Consider the following 26,659-nt stretch of genomic DNA (forward strand, 5'->3'; position numbering starts at 1 on the left):
TTTACTATTAAAACAGTTCTTTATATATATTGGGAATAAATCCTTTGTTGGACAAATATTCTAAACTGTGGCTTGCCTTTGTCTCGTGGTTTTGTGCGAAGGCATTTAATTACAAATCCCATTTAATTCATAAATATAGAACTTAGATTTTTTTTCTTTCTTTTTTTGTATTTTTCAAGGAATTTGTCTTTGTCATCTAAGTTAAACTTTTTATCATGAAGTTGATCATAATATTCCCTTTTTATCTTTTTAAGGTATGTAGGATCTGTAGGAGTATCCTTGCTTTCATTCATTATGTTAGTAATTTGTGACTTCCTTTTTTTTTTGATCAATCCAGCTCTAGAGCTTTATTAATTTTAATCATCTTTTACTGCTACATACCAGTTTTTGGTTTTGTTGATTTTTCTCTATTTGTTCCTTTTCTGTTTCATTGATTTCTGCTTTTATATGTTCTTTCTACTTTATTAGGGTTTAACCTTATTTTCACAGCTTCTTAAAGGTGGAAGATTAGTGACTTAAGACCTTTCTTTTATACTTCTGAGACCTTTTGTTTATACTAAAAATTTTCTCTCTGAATAATGCTTTACCTGCATCTCAAATATAATATTATACTGTATTTTTATTACTGTTCACTTCACATTATTTTCTAATTTTTTTCATGATTTTTTCTTTGACCTATGGGTTATTTCCAAATATTTGGGACTTTTAAATTTATCTTATTGTGACTGATTTCTAACTTAATTCTGTTCTTCTCAGAAAATGTTTTCTATAAGATTTCATTCTCTTCTCATCTAATTAGGACTTTTTTATATTGCATCATATTGTCTGTTTTGGTGAATATCCCTTTTACACTTAAAAGCACATGTATTCTGCAGTAGTTGGGTATGTGTTTTGTAAATGTCATTTAGATGAAGGTGGTTGAAAATGTTCAGGTCCTCTATCCTTATCCATTTTCCCCCTATTTTTCTTAATTACTAAAAGAGATGTGTAAAGATCTCCATTTATTCATTATAATAATATTTATGCATACTAGCGTGTTCTCCTTGAAGGCACTGAAATGGCAGACTAATTTGATGTGTGCACATGTGTACATATGTGTATGTATAGCTTACACAACCTATATGAACAGTTTGGCATCATTAAAAGATTTCACTCTTCATTTTATGTAATGGCAACTTTCCCCTTGTTTTAATTTTTAAGTCTTTGTCTCCCCCTCCCCCCCCAAATGCCAATTATTTAATGCAACACATTTTCTAGAGCAATAGTAACAAGCAGTATGTAGGTGGCAATCAGTATTAAAGAAGATGTTATAGAGGTTTACAGGAAGATGTCACAGTGGACTGGGGTATTTAGGGGAGAAGATTTCACATAGGTGGGTTAGACTTAAGCTGGAACTTCAAGATACAAAGTTCCTAGAGACAGAGGGGATTAGTGTATATGCATTTTAGAGGTGGAGAGTTGTGCATTTCAAGTCATTAGAGTGGTAACAAATGCAGTAGGATTGCAGAAATCATGCATGGTCAGGGACTGTCACTTAAACTCAGAACTTTTATTTCCTTATATGTAAAATTGGGTTATTGTTGCTTACTTGCCTTAGAAGGACTTTGTAAAGGTAAAAGTTATTATTTTAGTTATGTGAAAGTGCAAGACACATGTTCCCTCGTTTCTCCTCTTTTTCTTTATGTTATATGGATTGATTACCTCAGCTACATCATTGGCCATGCCAGTTATAAGCTCATTCCTGGTCACAGGAGGCACCATGCCAAAAGAAGGTGATTCCGTCCCTAACTGCAAAAGGCGCCCTAATTGCTAGTCCATGATCTCACCAATATACCTTTTTGCTTACAGCGGCATACTAAATAAGAAAATTGTAAACCACTTAATGTTACTTAAAAAAGTAACGTGTATACAAGTCTCTCCGTCCCCCCACCCCCCTCACTCGCTCACTGTGGGAGTCCATCTACTGTCTCCAGTATCAGGTGCCATCCCTCTTTCAATTATTTCTCATTCTGTTTTGTTAGAAAAGAATACTGTTTCATCATTAGCTAAGACATATGGATGTATATCCTATGATCTTTTCTAATCTTCTCTGAAGGTACATAAAAAACACTAGAACAGGGGCTTACCTGGTGGCGCAGTGGTTGAGAGTCCGCCTGCCGATGCAGGGGACACGGGTTCGTGCCCCGGTCCGGGAAGATCCCACATGCCACGGAGCGGCTGGGCCCGTGAGTCATGGCCGCTGAGCCTGCGCGTCCGGAGCCTGTGCTTCGCAACGGGAGAGGCCACAGCAGTGAGAGGCCCACGTACCGCAAAAAAAAAAAAAAAAACCCACTAGAACAGTGGAAGTCGGGGAATATTACTGATATGAAGGCTGGGAAAGTAGAAGTGAGGGATATATGCTCAAATGTCTTCTTTCTCACTATAATTTTTCCTTTCTTTCAATAAGAATGGGGGTAAAAGATTTCTGTTGGGGAGATGGAATACTAAACTGAAAAGATGAAATGAGTCACCATAGCCTGTATTAGAGAAATTAATTGATTTCAGGCAGTTGAAGTTTTTACCCTGTCTCATAATTTAAGACCAGCTTTGGTACACAAGATGACACTAGTCCCAGACAATTCATAAAGTGTTTGTTTCACTTTCTTACTTTATGGGGGGTATAAGCATGTCTTTTTTTTTTTTTTTTTTAGCCTCTTTAAGTTTGTTTATAGGTATTTGAGGAGTTGAACATGAGTTGGTTTTGAATATATAGCTGATCTCTTTATGAAAGCATTTATAAACATAGAGCTCAGTAATATTAACCTAAGTAATTGATCTAGTAGATTCTGAGGAATTTCCAGCTGAGGATTTTGAAATTTAAAGTTGTTGCCAGTTATTTCAGGAATATTATGAAATTTGAAAAAGATTATTAAAAAAAAGTAACTTAAATTCACTTTTTAAAAAAAACTATAGTTGTCAATGTCATCATTATTTGGGAGATTAGTGAAAAGTGAAGGGTCCTTCACAAAAAAATTTTTTATTAAGTTATTAAGTTTGCTTTTCATGTTTCCCAGAGATTTGTTTCTTCTAGTGCTATCACCATTTGACGCATAGTTAACTGTGTATTAATTATCACCAGAAAATAAATGAAAAGAATTAAAGAGTAAGATAGGAAGAGAGGTAATGACTCTGGAGATAGTGTAGTCTCATCTTGGAGTTCAAGTTTTAAACTGGATTGTTAATGAACTGATGGCCCTGCATTTAGTTCTTGACCAAGGGATCAGTAATTGAAATCTGTGGTATGATTTCCCTCCTTTTCATGTTATTGGGAAAGAAGGTAAGGTATTAAAAGATACATTAGAAGACGTCTAGCTGTAATGCACTTGCCCCTTGAAAGAGCTGTAATGTGAGAGAGCATCTCTCTCATGGAAAGAGGGTGTTGCCACCGTTTTCTGCCTTGCACAACTATTTTAATCTGAATGGGAGAACTGTCTAGGGACCCAGAGTACAGTAATTAGCAGTCTCTTCAGAGTGTCAGAGCAGAATTACCATTGTAATGGTTTAGCTGCAGGATAAAAGGATTGAATTTGGGTCTTCCTGTCTGCCAAACTAAATGAGTTGCCATGGGAATTTTTAAATGTGAGAGGCGTTTACGTAAAGCAATTTGGCGGGTTTGAATAAACTCATAAATTACAGGTTTGAAAGCAGCCAGTCCTTGCTTCCTCTCATATAGGCAGGACTGTATAGAAGGCTGATAGCTTCTTAAATTCTTCATGTGAATAAGCTGATCCATGCTTCCACGCAGATGATCCGATTACTATGGCTTGTCTTTTCACTAAATATAGTACAGTAAGCACATTTAAGAGAAGATATATTCTTCCAGGTCTCTGGAGGAAAAAAAGTGACAACTCTAGACATAAATTTGCCTTCCTAAATTAAGTGTATCTTCAAATAATGCTATTAAAGTGATTGTTCTGTTTTAATAAACATTAACCTAAGATTAACTTTAATTTTGCTTAGTGCACATAATAAATATATATCTTACACTTGTCATATTTGTCTCACAGAGGTGAACATTTAAAGCTTTTTGGAAAACAAGTAAGGTACTTATACTCGTAAACTGGATTATTCAGGTTGCATGTGAATACTTGGCAGAGAGAGCTTCAGCTTCCCCGTCTCTCAGAAGAACTGGGTTTTAGTGGAATGACTTTTTAGTGAGAAAATGCTGCCGTAAATGCCTCCGGTGATGAACATCACTTATGCTTCCTCAAGATATCAGTAATAATAATAGTTCTTGCACTGGCGGTTTATATCCACCCTCCAGAAAAAACACTTAGTGAAATTTAAGTACTTAAAATTTTGAGACTGTAAAATAGTCTCATGCAATGAATAAGTTCTTTGGGGGGAAGTCTGTTAACATTTTCAAGTCACTAGATTAAAGTTTTGTAAGGAAAGTGAAAAATTGGTTGTTGCTAACCTTAGTAGCCTGTAAATGTAGATGAATCTTTCAAAAATGTTTCACAAGGAGGTGCAGGTATGCGGAATGATTGTTCAATTCCAATGAGAAAGTATAAAATAAATATTTTTAAAGTACAATAAATAAATTTTTATGTATTAATCTTTACTACTTAAGGTATAATTATCAAAGTAGTAGTCTGATTCAAATTCTGTATTTCTAAGATTATTGTTGAACCTTAATAAATCAATAAAACTAGACCCAGTGACAGGGAAGACTGTAAAAATCACGTTTAAATTTAGAATACAAAGACCATCATAGAAGTCCAGAGCTCCTAGAATCAGAATGGCGTTAGCATGTTATATGCTAAATGTAAGGTACTCTGATGGGAGTGGGTGTGTACTGCTTGATAAACATGATGAGAGAGAAAAGTATTTGCAGAAATTGAAATGTGCTGATTAATTTTTTCTTCCAGAGTGGGACTTTTTTTTTTTTTTTTTTTTTTTTTTTTTTTTGCGGTATGCGGGCCTCTCACTGTTGTGGACTCTCCCATTGCGGAGCACAGGCTCCGGACGCGCAAGGTCAGCGGCCATGGCTCAGGGGCCTAGCCACTCGGCGGCATGTGGGATCTTCCCGGACCGGGGCACGAACCCGTGTCCCATTCATCAGCAGGCGCCACCCGGGAAGCCCCAGAGTGGGACAATTTAATTCGATTTTACATCAGTTTCTTTGTATACCTCACCAGAATTGTAGCTGTGTCATTTATTCTGCATTAGGCCAGTCACAGGAGCATTGTTCCAACTAGAATTTTCACAAATAATTAAAAGCGCTGTATCTTTGGATAGATGGCAATCTATACAGACAGATTAAATTAAGAAAGTGTGACAAGTGTAGATTTTAAGACTTCAATCACTATCAAACCAAAATTTTGTGAATCACTGAGCAGCTCTATGAGCTCTCTTTACTACTTTTCAGCCATAATGTTGTCTGGAGGTGGGTCAGGCTTTTTAAAACGCTCAGAGAGGCTTTTCCCCACACTTGAAGCTTCAGTTTAATGAAGTTTCTTGGTGATAACAATAAAATATGTCTTATCTACAAGTTCACATAAATAAAGGCTTTGAGATACATCTTCCTTTTTGTTCGTATAAGGATTCATTGAGGGGTAGCTTTTCTAAATACAATATTTTGTGGGGGTCGGCAGTGTAGATGGCTTACAACTCGGAATGTGAGGTGTTGCAAACATAAAACAGGGGATCTGGGCTTAGAATAATAGGGCAACGCATGTTTATTCCTGAAGAAATATGTTTGCAGTTTATGTAGGAAGTCCTTCCATTTTAATCTTGTATTCCATGCATCCCTCAGAATCTGCATGTTGAATTTGTTATATAACATTTTATACTTGCTTGTACCTGTTTATTCTTAAATATTAGTGTTTCTATTCCATGATTAAATATACTGCTCACTGGCTGGGATAATGCAGTTTATTTTTTTCTCTATTTCCCTATTAAGTGTATGGTATTCTACACAAATCTCTAAAATTAATTGAAAATATAAATATTTTTATAAAGAATTCAAGTTATTTAATAGAAAAATAGGTGGGTGATTTCTCAGTGTGTCTTCTTCAGTTCAATTATTTTCATGCATCCCTTTAATTTGTTTGCATGCCCTTCTGATGGTTGGTAAGTAGCATCATGTTCCTTCTATATAGGTGAAACATTTGTAATCCATTCACTTTGTATTAATGTACTTTGAAATTGGATTGACAAAAAAGTTAAGAAAACCAAATGCCCCATATTTTATTTAACGTGCTCTTATTTTTTGACGCTTATACTCAATTTTTCTTGACATTTCAAATGTTTTAGTGTTACATTTATAAGTAGAATTCAGATTAACTACAACTATGAGATTTTAGTAGTATATTAATGATTCAGATGAGCATTTTAGTATTAAGACTGTCTCAGGTAAACTTATTTGGTAGCTCATCTCATGGCTTGAATTTTCTTCTGTAGTTTTGATAGCTGAATTTTGAAAATTTAATTTCAAAAGTGATACTTATTAATAACAAGACTTCTCCTTTATGGGAAATACTCTGAAGCCTATATTGCAGGATTATATAAGTAGATGTGTTTTGTTTCTTATTCTCTTAACCTTTAATGCCTTTGTGGAGAAAAAATAATCTTTAATGTATAAATTAAATATAAATTGATTTGTTTTTAAAGTTATGCCATTAAACTGTCATGGCATCAGTATTTTTGCTAAACTTCTTTGTAGAATATAATATCTCCGAGCAACTTAGCAGATTCATGAATTCGCTTACTTTGTGGTATTATTTTATGAATTCTGTGTATGATGGCAATATGCTCTGTTTAAATAAAATACCTTGATTACTGAGTTTAGCACCTGTGGAATTATAACATACTTGCAGAAATTAAAAGACGCACTTAGTGACTGTCAGAAGCAGTTCAGTTCACAAACTTCTACTGAGAAACTGCTATTTACCAGGCTAGAAACCAAGACTTCAATACACAGAAAGATTTAGATTTAGAAATATAAATGAGAGTAGGACAAAACTAATGAGTTTCCCAATTACTTATTTGATCACTTGATACTTGTTCTTCAGAAATGTCATGCTCTCACTAAAGGTGGATACTTCCCAGAGTGATCTCTCTAATTTGTTCTTCTTGGGCAGTCTCATCAGTAAACATACCTCCAAGGACCACTGCCATAGTGATCATTTTTTATTATGCTCTTCATCTTGAACTCCAGATCACCAGTCTTTTCACCACCTCCCCATGGATGACATATAGGCATCTCAAACATAACATTTCCAAAAGTAAAATCACATCCTTCCCTGTCTTCCTCATACAGTGATTGCTATGTTGTGTTCTCTCTGTGGATGACATTAGTGGCCTGGAAGTCATATGTCCTTCATTCCACCTCTGCTGTCCCCCAGGCCCCACTCCTTTCCACATCCTATCTCATCGAGTTCGGCTTCTGCCTCTTAATAGCATGTGACTCTTATCTTTTCTGTTTTCACTATTGGGCTAGATCCACTGGTACTCCCTCCTGGTTGCAGCTAGAGCTCACTCTCTTTTTTTCTCCTGTCCTTTTCTTCTTCTTTTGGTTTTGTTGAGATATAATTGACCTGCAGCACTGTAAGATGTACACATAATGATTTGACTTCCATCATGAAATGATTATCACAGTAAGTTTAGTGAACACCCATTGTCTCATACGGATACAGAATTAAATAAATAGGAAAATATATTTCCTTGTGATGAAGAACTCTTAGGATCTTCTCTTTTAACAATTTTCATATATAACATACAGCAGTATTTATATTTTTCATGTTGTACATTACATCCCTAGTACTTATTTATCTTATAGCAGGAAGTTTGTACCTTTTGATTGCCTTCATCTAATTCCCCCTTCCCCTACACCCCGCCTCTGATAACCACAAATCTGATCTCTTTCCATGAGTTTGTTTTTTGAAGTATAATTGACCTACCATGTTATATTAGTTCCTGTTACACAACATAATGATTTGATATTTCTATACATTTCGAAATGTTCACCACGATAAGTCTAGTTACCATCTGTCACCACACAAAGACATTACACAGTTATTGACTGTACTCCCCATACTGTACATTTCATACCTGGGACTCATTTATTTTGCAGCTCAAAGTTTGTCCCTCTTAATCGCCCTCACCTATTTCTTTCTGCCACTGCATCACCTGTTTGTTCTCAGTATCTGTAACTCTCTTTCTGTTTTGTTATCTTTGTTCATTTGTTTTGTTTTTTAGATTTCCACAGAGCTCTCTTTTTAATATATAGAAGCACCATCACACCCCCTGTTACACGTTTGCAGTGGCTTTCTGTCACTGCATGGTAAAAATGAAAACTGTTTAGCATGGCATTCATAGCTCATCTCCAGCTGGTGTGTACCTAACTTTGTTTCATGTGGTTTCTCCTTTACCCACTTACAGTCCCCCCTATATTAAATAACTTAAAGGTCCCAGAACACTCTTTGTTTATTTGGTGTATTATAGTGACCTCTGGATTGGAAGTGGAGGAAGGGAAGTGGATAGTAGGTTTCATAGTAGAAACTAAGCTGGGAAAAGGCTCAGGAAAAACCACAAGAAAGTTTTCTCTTAAATACTCCAGGGCTTTGAACAATTTAAAACTTCCAGTGAAAGACCAGCAAATAGGAAACTTTTTCCCTAAAAACACTACACAGTACTTGTCAGGTTTTTTAAACAAGTACATATTAACATGCAATAGTAGTACTGTTTCGCTTTGTTATTCATAACCTCTTAAAGAAAAAGTTCTATTCTTTTTTAATCTCTAACACATTACTGTTTTGACAGGTGTGTGAAGCATCTGCTTATGTTCGTTGAACAAATATTTATTAGTATTATAGATACTAGGAACCTAATAATATAGTTGTTTTCTGAAATTAAGGTATGCAGTCTCGTCTGTTCTGCAACAAATGAAGAGGTGTGCTCCAAATAATAAACAGTCAAAACTTTGGTTATAAAAAAACTTTTGATTTATAAAAGGTTTTTCATGGGAAATTAGGAGAATTTCAAATTTGCAATAACAAAGTTATTTTTTCCTGTGAGAATTTCAGTAATCAAAAGATTTTTGAAAAAGCTATAAATCTGGTACTGTAGACCCAAATTATAACAGGACAGACCCAGAGTTGATTTACTTCTAACTCTGGAACCAGAGCCATTGCCTTTTTACAACTAGCAAATTATTCCTTAAGTATTTGTACCAAATATTTAAAGCATCGACCATCCCAACATAAGGCTCCTCGCCTGTGGAACATCAGTCAGATTTTACCAACAGCGGCTTTGCCTGTTTGTATGTTCTTCTCTAATTCATTGCTTTCTATTTTCATTTCTTATCATGAAAACTCATGTTAGAAAAAATACCATTTTCTGTCTGTATATTAATACCAGTGGTAAGAATTGTGCCATCCCTCAAAATAATCATACAAAACTGAAGCACTAGAGCTTGTTGAGAAGAAGAAATACTTCTTCTGTAGTTTAAAAACCAAGTAAAGCAGTGATTCTTAGATTTGATCATGACTGTAGTTACAAGCCAATTAAAGTGTATTTGAACCACTCAGTCCTTTGTGGGTATTCCTAAATTAAAGAAATGCATTACAGCAAATTCTTTATAAAGCATACATCTTTTACATGAACCCAGTTTTAGGTACTGATTTTTTTAAATTAGAAGTATTTGAAACATAAAATCTGCTAATGGAATCTAACGTATTTAAGAGTATGCTAGTTTTATATATGTCTGGTATTTTCCATACTAAAAAAAAACTAAAAGTACAAGTAACTTTTAAGAACTATATATTGTACATACATGTGATACATACATATATATTTTACATGCACATGCGCGCACACACACACACATATATACACACACAAAAGCAGTAAGGAAGTACTAAAAGCAGTAAGCAATCAAAACAAGCAATATTTGTACTCCCTAATCTTTCTTTGTTGTTACTGGGCTAGCTTGTCAGGTGAATGCTGCCAGGCACAGAAAAAGTGATCATCAAGTTTACCATATACATAACCTTTTTAGGGAACTACAATATTTTAGTAACAATCTTAGCAGATGGTCAGTTTTCATGGGGAAAAAAGTGGGGAAATCACAGCTCTCTAATGCCTGAGAAAAAGCCCAATTTGAAGGAACTGTTCAAGGAACTCAATGGCATTATTCCCATTTGGTTAGCAACTGTTTTGTTTAGATTTTCTAAAAAATAAAACCAGGTTATTGAAGGTTCCATAACATGAATACCCATACCTTTGTGTAACCATGTACATTAGAAAAGCCTTTTTAAGACATAGTTTAACGTTGTGTGCATCTTCTGGAATGAAGAGGGGATTAAATACATGCAATTCATCTTCATGGTATTTATTCAAAAGAAGTAGTCCCCAATCAGGAGAGCAATTTATAACAGTTTTCTTTTTTTCTTTTTGAATTTTATTTTTTTTATACAGCAGGTTCTTATTAGTTGTCTATTTTATTATAACAGAATTCTTTATAAAACAAAAGGTTAATGTTGAGCGCTAGGGAACCATTAAACACCACCTGACACACATACAGTTGGTTTTACCCTCTAACTATCTCTCACTTCTATTCTTATCCCTCCATCCCCACTGGAATTACCTCAGTTCGGATATCATTATGTGTTGCCTGGATTAGGAACCTATAATTGCCTCTTAATCTTGATGATCTTGCTGTATTTTTCCAAATATTCTCCTTACTGAAGCTAGGGTGATGCTTTTAAAATAGAAATCTAATCATGATTCTCCTTAGGTTAAAACACTTGGATGACTTCTAATTACTCCAAGAAGTACGTCCAGTTGCTTGAGCATGACTTGCAAACTATTATTACCTTACCAAATTCATTATTTCATAACTCTTGATTCTGAATTTTTGAACATGTTCTTTTTTTCAGAACCAACTTCATTCTTTCTCCCCTCTTTAACTCTCACTCATTCTTTAGGTCTCAAATTGTTATGTTACTATGTAATGATACACCAAAGCCTTCCCTCCCAGTTCATCACCAGCCCAAACTTCATTCAGCACCGTTGCAGTGTGTTTCTGGAAGGTCCTTATTGTCAGTTTGCTCTCACTGCTTAATATTCTGCTTCCAGCTCCTTTTCCCAGTCCCCCCGCCCCCGCACCCACCACCAGTTTCCAAGAGGGCAAACTATTCGTTAGTTAAAACCTGTCCAAGAGATAGCGTTTCAGTAAACATTTATATAATGAATATAATGTTTTAGAATTTCAAGGACTATAATATAAAAAATGTTGGTAGAATATTTCATAAAAATAGTAAGATATAAAATTGAATAACAAATATTAAAGGAAAAAATCCATTCATAATAAAACTTACCTGGGAATAAAAATGCTGTTTTCCTAGAGCAGTAGATTATGGGTAATTTTAAAATACAATTTTAAAGCAACATAGAAGCACCTAGATTTGAAAAGACAATACCTAAGTCAATTTGTTTGTAAGCCCCAGTGACTTCAGTGTTTTCTGCTTTCAGTTCCTGGGTATATCCTACTAAACAGACTAATGATCCTGTCCTTGGTAGCTTAAGATGGTACTGTTTTCTCCCTCCTTGGTGGTATATCATTGGTACCTTTTACAAAATAGATCAGTTTAGTGTATTTGGAAAGAAATCTATTGAGGCAGGTGCCTCCCTTCCCTGTTGCTTCTTTTTTTTTTTTCTCTTTTTTTTTTTTTTTTTTTTTGGCCACGCCACACCACATATAGGATCTTAATTCCCTGACCAGGGATGGAACCCATGTCCCCTGCATTGGAAGCACAGAGTCTTAACCACTGAACTGCCAGGGAAGTCAGTGCCTCCCTTGCTTGATGAACTCATCAGGTGTTACAGGGAATTCCTTGGCAGCCTGAACATACCTGTTCCATTCCCAGCACATCTGTTGACATTATGTACATTTAAACATTCAGCCAAGACTTGAGGTCGCAGCACACAACTGTCATCTATGCCTTACAGTAAGTTCCATCTGCTCTTTGAAGAAAGAACTCTTGGGTTTCTTATAATGCTTTCCAGCATTTATATTTTTTTCACCACTTTTGTTTCTATTGATAATTTTATGTTACTAAACGTTTATGGGTTCATTATTGGATACGGTGTGATTTTTACTGTTCATAAAACGGCTCAAAATACAGGGTAAACATAGCAGCCACAAAGAATACAGGAAGAGCCCAAACCCAAAATGACCATGCATAATCAGCTTGCTTAAGGAGAGTGGTTTTATTGGTTTACTGTAAACGTTAATAAGGTTCAAATCTCTTAAGTGGAGGAACCTCCTAGATTGCTTTCCTCTAAGGTATGGTGTACTCTAGCACAACAGCTGTTCTCACAATTGGTCCTGCTATAGAAGAAAAGTTTTCTAAGGCAAGTTCAGTCAACTGCTGTACTTAACTTTCCCTGATTTATTTTATGCCTACTTTAAAATGAGGTTTTTACATTGCTATATAGATAGCTTCCCACTTAAGAAATAGGAGAGTATTTGCAATTTACTTCAGAGGTAAAATATTTTTCATCCCCAAAGGAATGTGTTGTTTACATTCCAAATTCTATTTATTATTATTTGGTTCTTCAAGTGTGACTAAAGCGAACATGGCTTTCTCACTCTCCCGGGATGGCTGAGTATAAGAAGTATTAAAGTGCTTTATTCACATGGTGGCCAAATTCCTAACTTTTGTTTAATTTTACCCTAAAGTGCAGCCAGTGGAAGAGATAATACTTGTGTGTTACATACCTTACAGAGTTATCAAGAGGATTAAATGAGATAAGAAAGGTTAAATTCTTTATAAACAGATAAAATAGAAACTGTTATTCAAATCCCAGGGGGGAAAAAGTCTTTAAAAAACGAAATACTTAATTAGCTTAATTATTTTTTTCCGACCAAGGAAAACTGATAAATGTCTCAACAATCTGCAACAAAAATTACAGTGCAAAAGACAATCTGGTCTGCCTTCACTGCCTTTGCTGCTCTTGTGCGTCAGAGAGGTCAGACGCTGCCAGCTGGCATTTGAAGAAATTACCAACCTTTCTGCCTTCCCTGCTTTGTTTTCCCTTGGCCTTAATTTAGTTCAGAGTTTTAGTCAACTATTTATAATGAAGGTATACCTTTAGATAGCTTATGAAGCCACAAAGAAAAAAAGTTAAGGTGGGAGTCAACCAAAATTAAGGGCCTCAGGTGTGTCACCATAATGATTATATCCAAAAATAGTTTGAATATAAGGAAAACTGGCAGTGGTGACTTCAGATTGCTCTAATCTAAGGACCAAGTAGCTTTCTGCCTGTGCTCTCCTTTGAGGTCATTAGAGTGTGCTTGATGGCTCGGAAATATAATGAATATCTCCTAGTGAAAAATGGGTTACTTTAAAGAATCCCTGTAGAAGATTGACATTATACTTGAAGTCTTTCAAGACCATTTGGGGTGAATTAGTAGTTTTATCACAGATACTCATAGGTGAGCTTAGTTCTCATGGTTAACCTCCTACAATTGTGCATCACATTTTGTCTGTATACCATTGTATGTATTCTAGACAGTCCATGGTTGTCATCAGATCCTTAAAGTGATTTGTGATTCTTTCCCCATACTTTTTCATCTGGTCTTCCACTACACCCTGTGTCAACTTCTGTCATAGTATATTTTTGCCTACTCCTCTTGTATACCTCTCACAGCAAATAGATTTTTAGACCCTGTCTTCAGGGTCTCACTCTTCATCTTCTGCTATAGAATAAGTGCTCTCTTAAGCTCACAATTTGTAGTTATCCTTTGTTTTATTGCCCCAGCCATATAGTTTGATAAGTCCGCCTACAATACAATCAACTTCAGAGGTCTTTTTTTTTCCTATAAAATAATGATGTGGCTCTACTATCATTATTTATGTTTGTTTATTTTTATATCTGCTATCATTATTTATATCTACTATCATTATTTATTTATTACTAATACTAGTATGTAACCTGAGTTGTGGGTCATAGAAATGTTTCAGAAGTTTGTCATTTCTATGAAGCTTACTATAAAAAATAATATTTCAAATTGTATCATACTATATTTCACATAGAAAGGAATAAATGCTTTCTAGTAGACATGGCTTTTCTTTTCCGAGATCATCACTGCTTTGAGATGAATCTGTTTATAGCTTGTCAAAAAAAGACAGAAGGTATTACCCTAAGGTAAAAGTGTTTGTTAGTTTTATAAAATGTAGTTTATGAAGTGTATGGAGCTTTGTATATATGTGTTTGTCAGTGAGTGTGTGTGTTTGAGTGTTTTAAGCTTTTCTGATTAAATAAAATGCCTCATGCTTTTTCTCTGCCTTACCTTGTTTTATCTGTGTTAAGTTGTTGCTGCTGAACCAGGTAGTGTGATTAAATCGGAGTATATTGCATAGTGTAATTAATGGGAAATAGAAAAATACATGACAAGATTTCTTTCCCCTTACTGTGTCTCTAACATTTTGACCCACGGATTTTTCAGTGAAATGGCCTTTTTTGCATACTATATGAACTAAGGGCTTACTTTGTAAAAGATAAGCAGGCTCTATTGCCCAAGTGAAATAATGATGCTAATTTGACTTTGCCTCTCCACCTAAGTATAGCAGTTCCAATACATCTTTTCGATATTGAATTTCTGTAACGATTCTGGGAATTTCTCTAATGTACTTTGATCTGTGAATATCATTTTTTTGGTGTGTTGGACTCATTAGCAGAGTATCTACATCATAGTAGGTGCTCATTAGCCTCTGTTAACTGAACATTGAAGACTGGGAAAAGGAAAGAACATGGAATCAAGGAACCTTTAAATAATCTAAAGAAATAACAGATCATCGTAGAGTGTACTTAGATTTTTGACACAGAATGAAGTTGATGACGTAAAAGGAGAGGAAGCTGATGTGGCCCTAAATGCCAGGCGGGGAAATTCAGATTCTGATGCAGTAGTGCTGGGGAGCCAGTTCTTTATCAGGAAAACAGAAACCACACAAGGTGTTTCAACAGAGAGAATTAATAAAGTTATTGGTTAAGTGGGTGTTGAGAACTAAAAAAGGAGAAAGGAGATAAGAGTGTAATACAGATTTAGAAACTCTGGGAAGCAGCTCTTATCCCAGGGCTGGGAGATAAGAGAGAAAATGGTACTGTTATTAGATCGTAAGACATTTTGAGAAAGTTCTGTGCAGAGGGAGAACCTCTGACAAAGTGGTGCCACTTGGCTGGTGATAGAATCTCAGTAGCTCAGAGAGTGGCTACACTGGTTGTGGCTGAGGGCTGGGGGATGCTCTGCGAAGCCGGTTCTAGAAGCACTGGGAGAGGAGTGTGGGGCCTGCAAGCAGCCGCCCCTGGCGAGGTAGGTGCAGAGGTGAGAACAGCCGGCGCGGGAGGGAGCGGCGTCCCTTCTCCCCTCAGCCAGCTCTTCAGGCTCACGTCAGTGCCCCTCACGTGTCAGAGCCTAACAAACCAGCTGGCCTAGAAGGGACAGAACTATATAGAGTTCTAGACCCAGCACTTGAAAGCATGTAGCAGGTCAACTGGAAATTTAATCATTGCTGTATCATCTCGGAGAAAAATATTCTGAAAATGGTGTGGGAGATAATGTTTCTACTCGCTTTTTTTTATAGGCTAAGTTGACAAGTAGACCTCAGATTCTTAGTCAGCTGTCTCCCTGACATCTCCACTGGGGTGTTTAAAATAAGCATTTCAAGCTTAATATTTTCAAACAGAACTTTTGGAAGTTCACCCAGCCTTTGTCTTCTCATTATATGGAGTCACTGTCTCCTTTATTGCTTGATCCAAAAACCTCAGCATCGTTCTTTAATGCCTCCTTTTCCCTCGCCCCCTATATCTAGTCAGTCATCAGGTCCTGTCAAGCTAACTTACTTTTTCCGTCTGTGTTACTTCCACCCCAGTCCAGTTCTTCTGTCACCTGGACTGGATTAAAGCCTGTGACTGGGTCTCTTTAATCATACTGGAGCCCCCAACAGTCCATTCACAAAATACCAGAATAAGCCTTTAAAGACATGCTGTTATGTCACTGCCCTGTATAAAACCCTGTATTTAAGTGTAAGTCCTTAAGTTCTTTGTCAGACTTTTCTTTAGTTGACAGGGCAGATGCAGGCGATGATTGGTATTAAAACTGTTTATAAACTGTGGTCACTCTTTGTTTTCTCTTTACTGTTTGCTCAGCCCTGTTCTCCAAGTGAATTAAGTCATGTACTTCAATGCTTGGAAAACCTTTTCTACTCATTACTTCAAATTTATAGAAAAGTAAGAATCCATTTTTTTTAAATGTATTGAGCAAGTTCATGTTTGTAAGGTATTGGAGGCAAAAAGAAGACTGGTTTATTGGTTATTAGTTGATTCATGCCTACAGGTCACGTAAGAAATTTCCTAAAAACAACATGAAAAAATAGAAAAGAAGAGATAACACATGGCTGTATATGATTGATTTCCCCAAAAGGAGCAGCATAAATTTAGGAAACTGATACCATTATCTGTGGGAATGATCAGCAAAGGCTGTGTACTCTGGAGAGGCCAGTGATCTATCTCTGGGCTCTCAAAAGAGGCATACACAGCATGCTTCCAGAAAAGATCTTGTCTAACTTAGAGGCAGAAAAGCACAAAGTATATATTCTAGGGGACAATGGACAGATGATTTTGACTAGTGCAAACCATTTGCAAATAGGGCTGGCTGCTCATAGAAGTTGTTCAGCACCTTGAACGCTAAGCTGGAAAGTTTGGGCTTTTATTACAGGCAGTGGTTCAAATTATTGTTAGTTGACATTTTAATTATTTGGAAATATTTGTTTTAGCTCTGTTGTAATTAATTACACTGTTGTAGTTTTTTTTAACGTGTACTTTATAGATTTAAAAATACCAAATAAACATGATTTTCTTCATTTCTTATGTGAATTCTGTGATGAATTCAAAAAGTGCTTCCACTTTAAGTCACCGTGCATGACACTGGAGAAGGTATAATGAGGGCTTTGGATCAGGTACTCTGTTTTGAAAGCTGGTTTTGCATTGTGACCTTGTGTAACCTTGGGTAAGCTACCTAATCTTTTTGAGCCTCCGAGATAATAAAGTACCAATGCCATAGATCTGTTGTGCAGCATAAATGCTTAGATGATGAAGATCTAATATCTATTTCTAATAAGGTAGTAGAACAGTATATAAATTGTTCTACTTTAAAACATTAAAACCATGTTACTCTGATCTAATATTAACCATGACCTATTTCTATCACTTTTAACATAGCTGTTAAATATAGCTGATAACATAGCTGTATATTAAGTAATACATGCATAAATTATATATATATATACAGATCCATAATTTGTCATCCATAATTGCAAACCCCAAAAAGTTCAGAAAAGTGTGTTTATAGTCTTTTTAATCCCACTTAGTTTAAGTATTTTTATGTTTGTTATAGTTTGGATTACTGAAGTATTCCACCAGACCCATTGGGGATGTTATGTAATCATTGGTATATTATTTTTCTACAAATCTGAAAAGTTCTCAAAACACTTCTGATGTCACAGGTTTTAGATGCAGGGCAGTGGACCTGTAGAGAAGTTATCAATGTTTGTTATATTTTTAAACTTATATTTCAAAGATAAATGTGTTACAATGTTTTGATAATCTTCACGTAATGTTTTCCATGCAAAATACATTTACCTCATGACCCAGCAGTTCCACCGCTAGGTAATTATCCAAGAGAAATAAAAACTTATGTTCACAAAAAAAGCCTGTAGGAGAATTTTCATTGCAGCATTATTCACAATATCCCAAAACTAGAGCCACCCAAATGTCCATAGTTGTCTCTTGAGACACATAACGTCATGCCCTGTGAGTGCAGAGTGGGTAGGAATGGTGAGGATGGAAGAGAGAAGCTTGTTCTGGAGTGAGACCACCAGGTTCAAATTCCAGCTTTGCCGACTAAATTCCGTGTTCTGCTAGGAGATACTAGTATAGCCTGCCATAATGTGATAGAATTCAGTGTACATACCGTAATTCGTGACTTGTAAGTCTTGGTGGCCTCCAGCAACTGTGTCATTATGACACACTTCACTGACACCACCTAGTGAAAGCTGTGCTGCTCTGGTTTTTATTCTCCTCTGTTGATGTCACTAGATCAGGTTTTCATTTCCTGTACCCTGCAAAGGGCACACACATGCATGCACAGGCCCTGCACATGCACACACGTATTTCTTCCATCATCTTCTTTGCCTTCCTCCCAAGTTTTACACTGCATCACCAGCTAATGAGTGTGGTTATTTTGTTATCCGAAAGAAGCTGTTCAGTGAAAACATGTGTTCTAGCTCCTCTTCTTTGTACAGCACTGACTGTGTATGAGGCATTGTGTTACCTCACTTCTTCTTTCATCTTTCTTTCTTCTTCTTACTTTTCTGACGTTTTCAAATGTGTACCGCTTTCCACTTTCTTGTGGAAGGTGACTGAAGGTATACCTATTGCTTTTCTTTCTGTTTATGTAGAGTATAGTTTATATACTTACTTTGGTATTCTGTTATACATAGATTTGGGTTTGAAACGATGTGGCAAATTTTAATTTGTAGTATTACTAGTTTTCAGTGGACAAGTTTAAGCAGTTTTATCATAATAGATTTCTTTTTATAAATTTATTTTATTTATTTTTGGCTGCGTTGGGTCTTTGTTGCTGCGTGCAGGCTTTCTCTAGTTGCAGCAAGCGGGGGCTACTCTTGGTTGCGGTGCATGGGCTTCTCATTGCGGTGGCTTCTCTTGTTGCAGAGCACGGGCTCTAGGCACATGGGCTTCAGTAGTTGCAGCATGTAGGCTCAGTAGTTGTGGCTCACGGGCTTAGTTGCTCCACGGAATGTGGGATCTTCCCGGACCAGGGCTCGAACCTGTGTCCCCTGCATTGGCAGGTGGATTCTTAACCACTGCACCACCAGGGAAGCCCCATAATAGATTTCTAATTCTTCTCTTCCAGTGACATTGCTTACTTATTTTTATCTTTAGCAAGTGATGTGTCTTTCAAATAAATAATCTTTTTTTTTCATTCATCTGTACATGTTCATAGGGATCAAGGAATAGTAATTCCACAAAGTGCAAGTATCTCCTCCATTTTCTACTACTGCAGAGTAGGTTACTGAAAAGTCGGCAGTGGAACATGCCGACAGTGGCACATCAGTCTTCATGATGTTTTCACTTAGCTTAAAAAAAATTCTTTGTGGTTTGTTAGAAGTCCACTTCGCAGTTCTCTTTTATTACACACTATAGTACCCCATGTGCTGTTATAGTGCCAGGGACAGAGTTTTGTGTAATAGGAAAGGACTGAGAAGTTTGTCACCTGCTCCTTTCTTGAATCAAGAAGGACCAATGTTACATCAGAAAAATGTATCATTGGGTTACTCTCCTTTGAAATATTAAGTCCCGAGGCTTAGATAATGCATAAAATATGTGAGCAGCACATAGTTCCATTTCTGCCACCATCTTCAGGGATGAACCTCATCTTTCTGTTCCTGAAGTTTATCCTGCAGGATTTAGACATTTGAGATTTGTAAATACAGTTAAAGATTTCTCATACCAGTCATTTAAAGACTAAATCCTAGCAAATGACTTGGGGAGATGGGATGAGTGGGAAGATAGGCAGTGATAAATAGGAAATAGGCTCTGTTCTCTAGGAGCTTGTTCTTTGCTCGGTAGTTGTGATATACAACAAACTAATTCAGGGCAGAAAAATACGATCTAGGGATAGCCCTTTGAGAAGGTAGCACTTAGGTTGAAGTCTGCAGGGATGAAGTAGGATTTGGAAAGAAGGATGAAGGGTAGAGTGGAGCACAGAGAAGCATTCAGGATGGAGGAAGTAGGAATATGCACAGAGATATGAATAACGGAGTGATTGGGCTTGACTTATAACATGAGGTATGTGTAAAGAACATAGATTGATTTGACTTGAGAAGATAGTTTGGGGCCAGACCATAGGTAGTTTAAATGTATTTTTTTTTTTTTTTTTTTAGATGGCAAGAGACCATGAAGGGTTTTAAGACATGAGAATGTTAAGAAACATTAAGATGAAAGTTGTGTTTTGGGCAGTTAATCTGGCCATTGTGCATAGATTGATTGGAGAACAGATACTGTTAACACATTGTAGTAGTTTTGGTAATATACCAATAATGACAAGAGCAAGGGTGACAACAGTAAATGGAGAGGGTGTGGGGCAAATCCAAGGTGAATGAAATGGCCAAACATTTTGATGATCAGAGGCATCCCTGGGTTTTGCCTGTTGCATAATTACTAATAGTGCCCCATTTCACTATTAAGTTTTTCTTGGCTTGGACAGTGTATCAGATGACCCTAAAGATGGATTTGATTTAGAATTGATAGCATTTGCTAATTGAGGGGAGAGCGGGATGTTGGCATAAGAAATGAGAATATATACACAAATTTTAGAAATTCTTATGATTATGATTTTATTAAATTTTCCTTTTTGGGAGAATTAAACAAAAATTTCCTTACCTGAATACCACAGTCAAATCTTACATGTTTAAAATCCCAGTTTGTTTTTTGTCTTTTAATTAATACATTTGAGTTTTAGACTCTTCAACAAAGTGATAGGTGCTGTAAAGACTATACTATATTTAATTTACCTAACATTTCCGTTGATTCCATTTAAAAGTAAAGCTTTGTAGAAGAACATCAGTGTAGCTTATGTTAGGAATGTAGCTGGTGGCAGTTGGGAGTACCCTGTGTATCAACATCCCATTACTGAGACTGGGCTTCAGCATGTAGAACCTTTTGGTTCCTGATCTTTTTTCCCTGATTGAAACAGATGGCTATAGTCACATGATACCTATTTTAAGGTTTGTGCGTAGATATGGCTGTGATGTGTATGGACCATTTCAAGTGCTTAGTGCTCTTGTATTTTCCATGTATAGGCGGAGGGAGAAGACAGCCTGAAGAAGATGCAGCTGATGGAGCTTGCAATTCTCAATGGCACCTACAGAGATGCCAACATTAAATCACGTAAGAATGAGACTGAGGCTCAGAGCTACAGCTGTTTCAGCTGTTTTGTCCCCAGACCTCTCCCCTTTTGGCAGCACAATACATGAACAGTTAAACAAAGTGAAGAGTTAAAATAACTGTCACTTGATATGGGACTAACTGTCCCATTTTTACTGCTTTCAAGAATTGAGGGCACTCTCTTGATTTTATTTTATGCCAGCATGCCTAAATTTTGAGTTTACAAACTTTTCTTTTATTCTTTTGATGAAATTTCAACTTCTGAATTCAAGAGTTTCAGGAAATTTTCTGGTAACTACAGATTTAAGACTTCTAGTTTGTTACATTTATGCAAAGGACAAAATTTAAAAAAAAAATAAAAGCTAATTTGGAATATATCTGAATGCAGTGATTCTTCTGTTGAATTCTATTCTTTTCCCTTGCTTGCACATTTTTCCTCCAGTATTTTTTTCTCTGTTGATTTTATATGTGAGTTCACAGAGAGCAGTAGATGATACTATTTTTAATCCTATTTTCCCCTTTACATGTATTGTGCATGCTTTCATAAACTGTAAGAGGATTGCTTTTTTATATTTAAAAATGAAATAATGTGAAATTTATATTTTGAGACAATCTGAGTTTTACACATCATTCATATGAACATGATGTCATTTAAATTACTGATTTTTTTTAAAGAAATAGAATTTTAAAGACATAGCCAACTTTGCCAAATATAGGCACCCTAGTGTGTTTAGAGTGGTTACTGTTACAAATGGTTGGCTTTAATTTACTCATGAAACTGAGTATATCATTAATAGTCATGTGTTTAGGAATGTAACATTTTTTTGTATTATTTTTTCTATAAAGAAGTTAATTCCTACAGATGCAGGAAATTAATAACTGTTGGTTATTTGACTTAATACAATGAAAATTATTCTTTCCTTCATTTGTAATTGAAGCTACTCTTTAGAAATATACCAAAACTGTATTTCTGTGGACTCCAATTACCAAGTATTTTTTAACATCTTTTAATGCAAGTGTTTTTTTGTGCTTCTGCATGCACCATTAGTCTCATGAAATCTTAAAAACATAGATATATCAGATATATGAAGTAAACATAACCTGTTTTAATGGTCTCATTCTTTTTTTCCCCAGTGGCTTTTTAATGTTTGCACATTTATTCTCAATCACGTTGGGGAAGGGGAAGCTGTTTTGCATTTGGTTGGTGTGCTTTGGCATTTCTGTGTGACCAGCGCATGTACTAACGATTTCCTTTTATTTTTCTTCTTCTCTGCTCTCTCCTTCCCTTCCCTGCCCTCTCGTTTCCCACGTCTCGCCCTTGGCTGTCCCTGTGCCTCCTTCTCAATCTCTTCGCTTTCACTGTAGCAGCCCTTGCCTTTTCTCTTGCAGCCACAGCCCAGGCCGCTCCAAGGGTTATCACGGGGCCTGCGCCTGTTCTCCCGCCAGCTGCCCTGCGCACCCCTACGCCAGCTGGCCCTACCATAATGCCTTTGATCAGACAGATACAGACCGCTGTCATGCCAAACGGAACTCCTCACCCAGCTGCTGCGATAGTCCCTCCAGGGCCCGAAGCTGGTTTAATCTACACGCCCTATGAATACCCCTACACGTTGGCGCCAGCTACATCGATCCTTGAGTATCCTATTGAACCTAGCGGTGTATTAGGTAAGTTGTTCTCACTATATGGTTAATGACATTTTTCTTCATAACTTCTGCTGCCCCAGACTTTGAAATGATATATCCGTTTTAGAGAGGCAAGACAAGTTTCCATTAGAAAGACTGAAAACTAAATTTTGTTCTATTTCAGCCTCTTATAAGGGTCCCCCCTGTAAATAATTGTACCTTAAATTTATTCAGATTCACTTTGGTGACTGAAATTCACTTTGGTTGGGTAAATTTGAGATGAACATTTTAAACAGAAAATACTTTTCACATTTTTGACATCATTGCGGTCATTCTGAGCTTTAGGCCCCACCTGTTGGCCTATCCTCTTCATCAGCTCCACCACCCAGTTTTTAGATTCCTTTTGTGTCGGATATTTATTTGTCAGCTAAATTTTAAACTTATATGTGAAAGTCTTTTGAGATATTTTTAAAACTGATGTGTTTTCTAATATTTGTGATCACTTAAAATATGAAAGGGACCAATAGTTGCATTCTTCAGTTTTCTTCAGCTTTTCTCTTTTGAAGTCCTAGTTAATATTAAACATAAGAGAGACTCTTAATTTCAGTAGTACAGTATGGAATGAAGTAAATACCAAGTCACTGAATTAGAATCACATTTGAGACAAAAATTAAGATCATGCTGTAAACGCTCGGTTTTACATGAACAAAAAGTGGTGTGCTTGAAAAAGACATTACTGATGCCTTTTTTTTATAGAGTGGATTGAAATGCCAGTCATGCCTGATATTTCAGCCCATTGACTTGCTGGATGAAGGACTAGAGTACGGCAGCTGTTCTAACACGACCAGTCAATGTGGGACAAACTGTTTCCGGGCTGCCCCTTTGTTTTACCAGACAGAATTTGAATTCTTTTTTCTTGAATTGTATATGACCTTGGTGCTGCGTGCATGCTGTTGACTTTTAGGACTTTGATCTTTTAAGTTCTTTTTTCCCAGCATTAATATTGATGTCTAAAAATATGAAAGTCTTTAATGAACCCGGACACTAAGATTTAAACTTGAAAATTCATTGTTCAATTAAAAAAAGCCACGATGCTCTGTATGTTATCTGTGTGTGTGCATGCACTCAAGTGCCTTTTGTTTCATGAGCAGATACATTTTATTGTACATGTTTTCCGTTTATCTCTAAATCATTGTAAAAAGTACTATAGGTCAGAATTATACAATAGAACTGTTTATGAGAGGCCTGTTTCTGTTGCATATTCCTCAAAGCATTTTTAAAATAACATGTAACCTATAACCCCTTTACGTTTTCCTTTCTGTTAACGCTCTGTGCTGTGGCCCCATGCCTGCTCCTTTCCCCCAGAGCTCCTCTCTGCTGCACGCACAGCGTCTGTTCGAGGAGTTTGACTGTTGCTTCCTGCAGGGCTGGCACTCTTAGCCACCAGCTGCTGTTCCAGCACTCTCAGTGCAAGATCTCGCTGATTTTGCCTTGTAGAATTATACTTACATAAGATTAGTTTTTCTAAAATGGAAAAAGGGGTGATGGACCAGTTTACTGCTTAGAAACAGCAAGAGGCACTGCAGTAAGATTTCTCATTTTAAAGCAATGTGCTTTTGTTGTGTTGGAAAAATCTTCATTTATAATACTTAATTATTAGACTGACAAAATTGAAAGCAAAATATACAGATACCTATTGACATTCATAAGATGAATAATAATGAGTACTAAATGACAAGATTGCATTATCAATTTTATTTCTCGCTTTGCCACCTAAGCAGTAAAACATAATATTGACCACTTGGAGAACTGAGAAAATATTTCAAATTGCTATGTTATAATAAATTTGCACACAGATAACATGCATGCTATATATCAAGTCTCATCATATTATTTTAAAATGAGCAGTGCCCTTCAAAACGGATGCAGACATGTGTGTTGGTGGTAGTGAGGAGATTGGTATTAGCATCAAATCTTCATTGATGACTAATTTTTAATTCCCTTCCTTTTATCTTTAGGTATGGCTTTCCCAACGAAAGGCTAAGAATTCAAGAACGGTCTTAACTGAACCCTCATCAGATCTGAATTTAACAAATGCTTAGTCTCAGCAGCCTCCAGGGGGTGGGAGGGACGCTTAGCCTAGCAGTCAGTGACTGACTTGCACTTTTGCACACTGATAGAAAGGAAAAGTATGTTATTAATTGGTTTAGGCTGTAATCTTACAAAGTAACGGTAATTTATAAAGGAGTGTATAGTAGTATACTGACTGCTAAGTGTACTATACTGTTGCTTTACTAATCACCTAATTCATTGCAGTTCATACTTATTGACTCAAAGTTTAGAACCACAGTCTGTAGGCTTTAAGAATTGCTTTTAAACCTTCTTAAGTGATAGACTCTGGAAGTGGTCTTAAGGTTAGCAAATAATTGTCAGTATTAAACATGGCATTATTTAAGTAGTCCTGCTGCAAGAAAGGCACTTCAGTGAATATGTGACTAGTAAAGCCTAACTATGTTTGGATCTAATAGAGTTCATGAAATCTGTAACTTGGGAATGTAAATGAATGGATAAAATAGGTTAAGGCCAAGATTATTGAAATGAATGCAATATTAATAGATGCATATATACGCAACATATTATGGTTAATTTTAAGACTACTGTGCCTTAACATGTTTCCTAAAAGAAAACTCTTTTGTAGTAAACGAACATTTGAAATCCATTTTGATAAACCTGCTGTTAATGTTTGTTATCTTTTCCCTTGTGAATGTTCTCTAACTTTGTCTTGGTAATTGCAATTTAACTAGGTGCGGTGGCTACTAAAGTTCGAAGGCACGATATGCGTGTCCATCCTTACCAAAGGATTGTGACCGCAGACCGAGGTTAGTTTAGTTCTGCAGTTCTTGTTTATGAGAAATGCGTTGGGTGTCCATAAGATTTGTAACACCACACCTGATGGAAGAGATATCACTGCTTGCCTGCACATCGTTTCTTTTCTTTTTCTAAATTAATTTGTAATAATTGACAGGTTTAAGGGTTGGGTTTTTTGGGGTGTTTTTTTTTCCTCCCTTCATATTTTAACTTATTAAATTCTATATTAGTATGTACAATGATTTATTTCTACTAAAACGTAAATTAGTCCCTTTGGGGAGCTATTAAATTTTCATGTTGCCTTAGTTATTTTTCAGGAATAATTTTTGCTAAAATTTACCTTTTAATTGTTCTGAAATTTTGGGTTGGTTTTGCAAAATGAACTAAGCGGATGGTGCTTTAACGAGAGAAGTAAAGGACTATATGCCTCCGGTGTCCTTTTGGAGAAAACTGAAGATTTAGTTTCCATTTTCCTTTTTAATAAGATACTTGAACCACTGTATACACAAGGGTATACATGTCAAGTACTTAGCTGAAATCAACAAAGTAAGGACTGTGAAGATAACTTTGATGAAGTTGGATTTTTTTTTATAAATCAGAAAATCAGTTCCCTTTTATTCTTACATTCTCTTACCAAAATGGATCCTTTGATTTTTGTCATTTGCTGCTAAAATATATTATCTGAAGGTAAACTATCTCTTGAAGCTCTGTGGTGACATGAATCCAGCTGTTTGAAAATCCTTTTTGACTAACCTGTGACTGGGAAATAAGTCTTCATTTTTCTCCTTTTCAACATTTGTAATTTGTGTCCTATATACGCCCTTGGACCCTTTTATAAAATTATTTATGTTTATTGAGGAGTGACGGTTTCGGTTTATTGACATTGTTTTCTAAGTTTGTCATTACAAGGTGGGAATCCAAAGCAAGATAAAAGAGGATTTTTTACAAGCTTCTATTATGGCACATCTATTACCTACTAATTAATTTGATCAAAGTCTCCAATATTAGTGGTGGAAAGTGATGTTTTAATACCCCAATCCTACATTTTCTATGAACTTAAGACCTACCTGTTCTACATGGTTATCTTGAATACTGATGATAAATATTGGATACAGCTGTTGTCCACATGAGAATAAAATCTTCCCAGAGATAC

The 26,659-nt window shown here is 36.1% G+C and overlaps 1 protein-coding gene across 2 annotated transcripts in view; it reads left to right on the forward strand.

Annotated features, from left to right (window-relative positions):
* The window catches only part of QKI (QKI, KH domain containing RNA binding), a gene marked incomplete at both ends in the record, with an annotated part of 133,127 nt that extends 107,605 nt beyond the window's left edge, over positions 1-25,522 (forward strand). The window contains 3 exons of one of the 2 annotated variants that reach the window (XM_079716399.1): positions 20,931-21,018; positions 22,381-22,680; positions 25,443-25,522. In XM_079716399.1, coding sequence (XP_079572525.1) covers positions 20,931-21,018; positions 22,381-22,680; positions 25,443-25,522 — 468 coding nt within the window. Of the gene's footprint in view, positions 1-20,930; positions 21,019-22,380; positions 22,681-23,394; positions 23,439-25,442 lie in introns of those variants that run through there. The other variant, XM_079716400.1, reaches the window with a different exon arrangement.
* Positions 25,523-26,659: the final 1,137 nt, after the last annotated feature.

The sequence above is a fragment of the Hyperoodon ampullatus genome (genome assembly GCF_949752795.1).
Source record: "Hyperoodon ampullatus genome assembly, chromosome: 12".
Taxonomy (NCBI): Eukaryota; Metazoa; Chordata; class Mammalia; order Artiodactyla; family Ziphiidae; genus Hyperoodon; species Hyperoodon ampullatus.